Source organism: Sinocyclocheilus anshuiensis, unplaced genomic scaffold (genome assembly GCF_001515605.1).
Source record: "Sinocyclocheilus anshuiensis isolate Anshui unplaced genomic scaffold, SAMN03320099.WGS_v1.1 scaffold21, whole genome shotgun sequence".
Classification (NCBI taxonomy): Eukaryota; Metazoa; Chordata; class Actinopteri; order Cypriniformes; family Cyprinidae; genus Sinocyclocheilus; species Sinocyclocheilus anshuiensis.
The window spans coordinates 14,009-23,472 of NW_015536472.1; the positions used below are offsets into that span (position 1 = coordinate 14,009).

General features: G+C 32.4%; 1 protein-coding gene and 1 pseudogene across 1 annotated transcript; both read right to left on the reverse strand.

Moving 5' to 3' along the window:
• Positions 1 to 694: 694 nt before the first annotated feature.
• Positions 695 to 1,724, reverse strand: LOC107702654 (myeloid-associated differentiation marker-like protein 2). The gene has a single exon (XM_016505071.1). The coding sequence runs from the start codon at positions 1,722 to 1,724 to the stop codon at positions 807 to 809; it is 918 nt and encodes a 305-aa protein (XP_016360557.1). The 3' UTR covers positions 695 to 806.
• Positions 1,725 to 6,807: 5,083 nt separating this feature from the next.
• Positions 6,808 to 9,464, reverse strand: part of LOC107700282 (tether containing UBX domain for GLUT4-like) — an 18,383-nt pseudogene continuing 15,726 nt past the window's right edge.

Below are 9,464 nucleotides of genomic sequence, written 5' to 3' on the forward strand. Positions count from 1 at the left end.
CACGTTTCCTTGGTTGGTAGATGATATGTCTAAAGGTGACATATCATGAAAATCTGACTTTTCCAGGTTGTAAGTGCTATAATCAGGTCCCCGGTGCATCTACCATTCTGTGCGTGTGCTTCGGATGTGTGCTCTCAGAAAACCCTATATCAGAAGTTTAAACTAATATGTAAACTAATATGGTTTAAAACGCATGATTTCAGCGCCATAAACATGATAATCAGAACCAAAACGGATGTTTTTAGCAGGTACGAGCTGTAATGAAGCAGCTCTACTCTGGAAAAGGGGGCGGGGAGCAGCAGCTCATTTGCATTTAAAGAAACGGGCCTGAAAAACAGCGTGTTTCTGCTTCCACTCCAAATAAGCATTTTCAAAATGATATAATAAATGATCTGTGGAGTATTTTGAGCTGAAACTTCACAGACACATTCTGGGGACACCAGAGACTTATATTACATATTGTAAAAAGGAAATTACAAATAAATAAAAACTAAAACTCAAATAAAATAAACCTTAATAGTAATATTTAAAAATGTTAAAATGACAAAAGTACAACATTTTGACAAACAAAATCACTAAAACTTTAGAGTGAAAATGAAAACTAATAATCAAACCAATTCAAAACATTAATAAAAAAAAGAATGAAATGGCGCTTGGAGCTGGAGTTGTAGTTGCACGTCTGATTTGAGTGGCACAGGAATGTTGTACCAGGCCTTGCAGTAGCATGTTCATATCATAAATACAGTAGTCCAGCAGTGTGTGATATCAGCAGTGGAGTCGTGAGACAGTCTGCGTGTCATGAATGTTCAGACTCCAGGACGCTGTGACACCGGCTGGCTCCTGTGGGAACAGACGAGGTCGGCGATGTACAGCGCGAGGTTGATGAAGCTCATCACAGCGACTGCGAGCTTCACGTCCCATGAGCACTTGCCCCTCGGGCAGCCCTGCGGCCGCAGCGGAGCGCCGTACTTCCCGTCGAAGCAGACGACGGGCCAAAGCACAGCAGCGCTCACATACAGCAGCACCGCGGCGAACGTGTAGATCACAGCGAGCCGCTCGAATGGCAGCCGCAGGGCCCCGCTCCGGCCCGACACCGCCAGCGCCACCAGCAGCACGGCCCCGGACAAACACACGCCGAACACCGCCGCGCAGTACAGCGTTGCCACGTGCCGCGTGAAATCAGTCCCGCTGGCAAGCATCACGAAAATCACGCATCCTACGAAGATCTGCGCCACCTTCAGGATGCCAGGCGCCGTCGCCATGTAGCTCACGCCGTGCCCCGGTTTGGCCCGCGACAGGAAGACCTCCGTCCCGTATGCGACGCACGCCGCCCACGAGCACACGCTCACCGCGATCCGGAAGTTTCTGACCTCGCAGTTGTTGTACGGACAGTCATCCGCGCGCACAAAGAACACGGGATACAGGATAGATGCAGTGAGCGTGAGCAGCGCGGCGAGAGACGCACACGTCACCGTCAGGTTCTCCCAGGACACCGGGAGACACGCGTACAGACGGGTCACGTCCAGCACCAGCACGACCGCGCTGACGGCGAAGCAGCTCGTCCAGACCGCCATGCAGAAGGTCCCGTAGGTGGCACTGTAACCGGCGCTGTGGATCACTAATGAGACGATGGTGCAGCCCAGCATCAGCTGACACACACGGGCCGCACCTCTGGGAGAAAACACAGCCGAGACGTTCAGATGATGACCAGCGGAGGCACTCATGACGAGACGCTACACTAGCGCTCGAACGTCTGGGTCAAGTCTCTTCTGCTCAGCAAGGCTGCATTTATTTGATCAAAAATACAAATAAATATATATAATAAAATATTATTACTATTTATTATTATTATACTCAATTATTATAATCAATGTTGAAAACAGTTGTGCTGCATAATATTTTCAAATTATGGAAATGTAAAATTAAATTAAATAAATAATTAAAAACAAATCAAAATAAAACAATGACTAGGAAATTTGTTTCTAAAATAATTAAAATATTTTAAAATTAAAATGAATCAAAATAAAACACTTACTAAAAATAAATTAAATAATAAAAATGTAAAATTAAAATAATGAAAATAATTTTAAAATGAACACAAGTAAATAAAACACTCAAAATAAATAACCAAATCACAGAAATTTTTATTTAAGTAAAATAAAAAAATTCAAATCAAAATAAAACAGACTAGAAATTTAATTAATAAAAATGACAAATTAAAAATATTTTAAACTTAAAATGAATCAAAATAAAACACTTACTAAAAACAATTAAATCATAAATATGTAAAACTTAAAGAATTTTCAAAGTAAAAACAAAATCTAAATAAAACTCTTACCTAAATTATATAAATCATAAAAATGCATTATAATTATAATAATTGTAAATAATTATAGATAAAAAATAAAACACTAAAAATAAAAGAACATGGAAATATCAAATTAGAATAAATAATAAAAAACTAAATAAAACTAAATATGTATTAAATCATAAAAAAGGTAAAACTAAAACAAATAAATGACGTTTAAAATCAAAATGAAACACTAAAAGGGATTCATTTTTTCAGGATTCACAGATAAACACAGAAAGTTCAAAAGAACAGCATTTATTTGAAACAGAAATTATAAATGTCACTTTTGATCAATTTAATGCGTCCTTGCTGAAACAAAGTATTGATTTAAAGTCTCACTGACCCCAAACGTTTGAACACTGGTGTGTGTTATAGATCAGTGTTGGGTTTTGCAGCACTGACTCTTGCTCGTCTGTCGTCTGTCTGTCGCTCGAGGCGAGGCTGTTCCTCAGACGCTCCTCCTCAGGCCTGCATGAAGTATTTCTGACTCACAATCTGTCAGAAAGCAAACACAGAAAGTCTCACAGAGACGGACAGAAGATGTGTTACACAAGTACCATCAGATCGATTACCTTCTGATCCGACTGCTTCACAGACTCAGTATTTCAGCAGAATCTGGAAGCAGGAACCAGAATCGGTTCGTCCATGCGGCCAGTCATTGCGTGGAGGTCCAGAGGAGAGGGTTGACCGTATGTGGGAGCGTCAGAGCAGATATGAGGCTGGAATGTGTGTCAACTGTGAGAAGAAACCACAGTTATGCTATATATAACCACACGCAGACATGCAGGATTGTTAGACATGCAGCTGAGGAATGAACCCTAAATATGTGAGACAACTACAGTCACTGCTCTTAAAGGAATAACTCATGCAAATTGAACATTAGCTGAGAATGTGCTCTGCACCCTGAGTTTGTTTCTTCATCAGGTTTGGAGAAATGTAGCACTGCATCAGTGTCTCACTGCAAGTGAATGGGTGCCGTCAGAACGAGAGCCGATAAAAACATCACAATAATCCACAAGCACTCCAGTCCACATATTTATATGTTATGCTCACATTGCAAAGCCATTACATCATTATTGTTCTACAAAGTCATACACACACATTTTGACTAAATAATCATAAATAATGACATTTTTAGCTGAACTTTAGTATCTGCAGCGCTGTTTGAATGTGATTTAATTTTATGTTTTTTTTATAATATAAAAAATAATTAAAATATAAAAAAAATTGATTAAAGAAATAATAAATGCATACATACATTAATAAATAATTTTCAAACCCTCCAGTCAAGACATTTTTTTAATCATTGTTAATACATAATTTTTAACTTTTTTTTTTGAGTATAAAAATATTTTTTAAAGTATACAAAAAAAATAACAATCTTACAATTCATAAACTGATAAAAATGAAGACCCCTAGCATAATTTTTAAATACTTTTTAATATTTTTTCCACTATGAAAAATATTTAAAAAATAAATAAATAAATAATAAAAAAATTATAATTTTAACCCCCTGGTGAAGCCCCCTAGCATATTTTTTTTCTTTTCTATTCTGAGTATAAAAAATAATGAAACAAGAAATAAATAGATATATAAATAAGTAATAGCATGTTTTGTATATTTCTTTCGTGAGTCTAAATATTTCTCTGTGGTAAAGTGCAGTGACACACAGACTATAGCTTGAAACCTATGAATCTGTGACTCATTTACTGAATTAACCACAAACCCTAACAGCTGGAGTAATTTTCTGACAGCACAAACACAGATCAACACTCCACAACATGCTTGAATCATATTATTTTTGTCATTTTTATTCATATTTGGTGTTTTATATAGCTTTTTATATAGTATTTTAGTACATCAAGTTTAAAAAAATATATATTCTATTTTATTTCAAGTATTATTTAATTTTTTTATGGTTTTGTTTAATAACCCTGCTGCAAATGACCCTGGTCTGTCGCCTTTGAGCAGTATATGTTTTTTTTATACATTTTTTTAATCATTGTTAATACATAATTTTTAACTTTTTTTTTTGAGTATAAAAATATTTTTTAAAGTATACAAAAAAAATAAAAATCTTACAATTCATAAACTGATAAAAATGAAGACCCCTAGCATAATTTTTAAATACTTTTTAATATTTTTTCCACTATGAAAAATATTTAAAAAATAAATAAATAAATAATAAAAAAATAATAATTTTAACCCCCTGGTGAAGCCCCCTAGCATATTTTTTTTCTTTTCTATTCTGAGTATAAAAAATAATGAAACAAGAAATAAATAGATATATAAATAAGTAATAGCATGTTTTGTATATTTCTTTCGTGAGTCTAAATATTTCTCTGTGGTAAAGTGCAGTGACACACAGACTATAGCTTGAAACCTATGAATCTGTGACTCATTTACTGAATTAACCACAAACCCTAACAGCTGGAGTAATTTTCTGACAGCACAAACACAGATCAACACTCCACAACATGCTTGAATCATATTATTTTTGTCATTTTTATTCATATTTGGTGTTTTATATAGCTTTTTATATAGTATTTTAGTACATCAAGTTTAAAAAAATATATATTCTATTTTATTTCAAGTATTATTTAATTTTTTTATGGTTTTGTTTAATAACCCTGCTGCAAATGACCCTGGTCTGTCGCCTTTGAGCAGTATTTTTAACACAACAGCGCCACCAGCTGAAGCATCAGTGTACTCACATGCTGTAGTTCAACGTTTTATTAGTTCTTCTGTTTGGCTAAAGATTGCTTTATGATGGTGTGAATAACTAGCCTAATCGTGAGCTTATATCATATTGGGAATATTATGATGAGAAGATCTGTAAAGTCAACATGAAACAGCATCTGCATCCAGTTTTATTTCCATAACATGATGTTTCTCTGAATTTAACTGGTTAATGTGGTCATTTAGGAGTTATTATTAGCATTTTGATTATGTGTTTTTTTTAAGAGTACAGTGCAGTGTTACTTTAGTATCATTTATATACTATTATAGTTTTCATTCATATTTTTAATGAGTATTTTTATGTATATGTTTTTTCTTTCAGTTTTCATTTTAATTTTAAAGTTTAAATTTTGTTAGTTTTTTATGTCTATATAAATTCTATTAGTTTAGGCTTAAATTAAAAATGAATATTTTAAGATGTTGCCTTGGCGACTAGCTAAAATAAAAGCTTGTTTTTTATTTATTTATTTTTAATGATTTTGTAGTATGGTGCACTAATGAATTATTCACAATAAGAAAATAAACACACATTAAGAAAGCAAACGGAGTCTATTATTATGACTTAAAAGTTAATTCAAACCCAAAGCACATTTTAAACTTTCATCAGTGTTATTTATATACTATAATAGTATTTATAAACATTTTTAATTAGCTTTAATTTTTATATTTTCAGTTTCATTTTAATTGTAGTTTGAGTTTTTGTTGAATTTTGCTACGTGCTTTTGTCATTTTTATTTTTACTTTTGTACTTATTTTTATTTTAAAATGACTTTAAGTAATTTTAGTACTTTAACTTATTTTATTTCAGTTAGTTGCCAAGCAAACATTTCTAATCATTTTAGGTTTTCCATCTAATATTTATATATTTTTTCAGTTTTATTTTAATGAAATTATTTTTAATATTTTTAGTTTTCAATAACAATAGCACCACAGACTATAAATAATGCATTTTAATGTGGGAGAGATCTTTAGTTGAACTTTAGTATCTGTAGCTTCGGTTGAAATTGACTTGCTTTTATATTTTTATAATAAATAAAAAATAAAGAAAGTACGAAACAAACAAATAAATAAATAAAAAATCATTTTCAACCCCCCTGGTGAAGGTCCCTTAGCTTAAATGTTTTAAAAATAATTTCTTTGAGTATTAAAAAATTATTTAAAAAAATTAACATATATAAACAAAATATAAACAATGAATAGCTTTTATTTTTATATTTTGTTTTAGAAATTTCGTTAAATTTGTATTGTTTTCGTAATTTAATATCATAACTTTTTTTTTTTTATATTTATATTTAACTTAAATTTTTATTTCAGTACTTATATTAGTTTTAGCAATTTTAGTATATGAACAAATTTAAATTCAGTCAGTTGCCAAGGCAACATTTCTCATTTTAATCTAATATTTGTATTTTATTTAATTTTATTTAAAAGAATGAAAATGGTGTTTAATAGTTTGAGCTAACAGTAATAAAGCTGAAGTCTATGTTCAGTGCAGGGCAGATGGCTTTCACCTGTGTCTGGGGTGTGTTGTGGGTATATTTTCCTTTTCATTGTAATTTTAGTTTATGTTTTAGTAATTTTGTTTTGCATCCCCCTTCCAATTTTATTAGTTTTTCTTTTTCTTTTAAATATGTTTATGCAGTTTTTATTAACTTTTATTTCAGAATTATCATAAGTAACAGATGATGTCAGAAATAAAGAGAAGAACTCAATTGGCAGTTATCATCGTGTATTTATTTGATGAAGGTTTGCATGAATTACAGTCAATCTATTGAACTACTGAATGATGGGAATCTGAAAGCTCTCGTCCTCCTGCATCGATCAAACCTCACTTCTTACCTGAAAACATACAGTAGACAACAACAGCAAAAGTAAAAAAATGAGAAAAACTTCATATTTATTTCAACATATTTCCTATATTAAACTATGGAAGCACGTTTTCGCCATGGGATAGAAAAATAAAGATAATTGCAACTTGTCACACAATTCAGACTTTTTTTCTTGCTATCCTTAGAAAAACGTCAGAATTGCATAATACGAAGTCATAATTTCAAAAAATAAAGTCATAATTTTGAAAAAGTCAGAATTTCAATAAAAAGTTAGAATTACAAAACAACTTCAGAATTGTGATATAAAGTCAAAATTTTGAAATAAAGTCAGAATTTCAATATAAAGTCAGAATTGCGAGATATAAAGTCAGATTTCGAAATATAAAGTCGGAATTTCGAAATAAAATCAGAACTGAGTTAGTCAGAATTTCAAAATAAAGTTAGAATTTCAATATAAAGTCAGAATTTCAAAATATCAAGTCAGAATTTCAATATAAAGTCAGATTTCGAAATATAAAGTCGGAATTTCGAAATAAAATCAGAACTGAGTTAGTCAGAATTTCAAAATAAAGTTAGAATTTCAATATAAAGTCAGAATTTCAAAATATCAAGTCAGAATTTCAATATAAAGTCAGATTTCGAAATATAAAGTCGGAATTTCGAAATAGTCAGAATTGAGTTAGTCAGAATTTCAAAATAAAGTCAGAATTTCGAAATATTAAGTCAGAATTTCAAAAGTTTTAAAAAACATTTCAATATTAATCAGAATTTCAAAAAATAAAGTCAGAATTTCGAAATATTAAGTCAGAATTTTGAAATAAAGAACTTCAATAAAAAGTTAGAATTGCAAGACAAATTTAGAATTTCAATATAAAGTCAGAATTTCGAAATATAAAGTCAGAATTGTGAGATATAAAGTCGGAATTTCAATATAAAGTCAGAATAGCGAGATACAAATTCACAATTTCAAAATAAAAAGTCAGAATAATGATATGTAAAGTGAGAATTGCGATATAAATATAAATAAACTACATCACATGCAAAACAGTTATTTAAAATTGTAGTCATATTTCACAATATTACTGTTTTTTCAATCAAATAAATGCAGCCTTGGTGAGCAGAAGAGACGGTTTTCAAAAACGTTTGAACAGCAGTGTCAGTACGCTCTCTAGTGGTGTTCGTCTAAAATCAAACATATGAGGAAATATGCAATAAGCTCCTGAACACACCTGGCAGTTTGAGCCATTTTGGCACTTTCCCGGGGTCGGTCTTCACCGGTCTGACCGCTGCCGTCTGCGCGTCACCGCCGTCCTCCGTCGTCCCCTGCTGGCCGGAGGAGTCACATGACTCGGCAGCGGGCAGCAGGTCATCTTCAGAGGGAGTGTGTGAGGAGATGGCAGGAGGAGAGTGCGGCACAAAGCTGGAGCACAGGACAGGAACAGGAAGAAAGCTTACACACAGTCACAACCTCCTGAGAGGCTGCAGTTCTTACAGACTTCCTGCATCAGTTTAAAGGGGTCCTATTATGCTCTTTTACAAAGTCTTGATTTTGTTTGGGTGTGTACTAGAACAGGCTCTCATTCTAGGTTGTTCGAAAAACATTATTTTACATTATTACAACACCTCTCTCCCAAGTCTGGCATGAACGGCTCGAATAGTTCCTGTATCAAATGAAGGCCCGCCTTCTGAAATATGAAGTGATTTCTGTTAAATAAAATATCTCCTTTTGAAGTGGACTTCGAGCTTTGTAACTTTGCAGATCTTTTTTATGCTCAAACAGCAACATTACAGACTAACTAGAGTTGAAAAAGTGAAAAAGCATAATAGGACCCCTTTAATATTTGAGATGAGAGATAAGATCCACTTCACACAGCAATAAACACATCAGAAACATTCAGATCTATGAGAAGTACCACAGTTTCACCAAAATACCTGTTACTCCTTTAAATTGTAAAACCCTTTAGGTTGCATTTTAAGTTATGTAAATAACTTTCTTATTATTAATACACTAAAACTGTGGTTAGTATGAAAAATTATAAAAATAAAAAAAGTAAAGGAGGATTGTGCAAGATTCTTTAAAGTTTTGTTACAGTGTAAAATAAGATGCTTTGAAACTGTACTTATTAACCAACAAGAAACCATTTAAACCAGTTTAACTCACGGTTATTACAGTGAACTACAACTAAAACAAACTAAAATGAAAAACCATTAAAAAAAGACATTTTCGTTACTTGAAATTAAATAGGTTTACTGAAATTAAATTAAATATATATAAAAAAACCTATTTCATTTCATTTTAATTTAGTTTAACATATATATTTCATATACTAAAATAACAAACTAAATCTGGAATAAAAATGAATAAAAAATGTATATATACACACACACACGGAGATCTACATGATGATAAATTCTTGATCTGTCCCACATTAAGACATCAGTGTGAGCTGCCGTGCGATCTCAGCAGGACAGCATCTGCTTTGACGTGTGTGTGTGTGTGAGTGTGTGTGTGTGAGTGTGAGTGTGTGTGTGAGTGTGTGTGTGTG

Coding starts and splice junctions, on each gene's coding strand:
- LOC107702654 (XM_016505071.1), bottom strand. CDS start 1,724: ATGAGTGCCTCCGCTGGTCATCATCTGAACGTCTCGGCTGTGTTTTCT.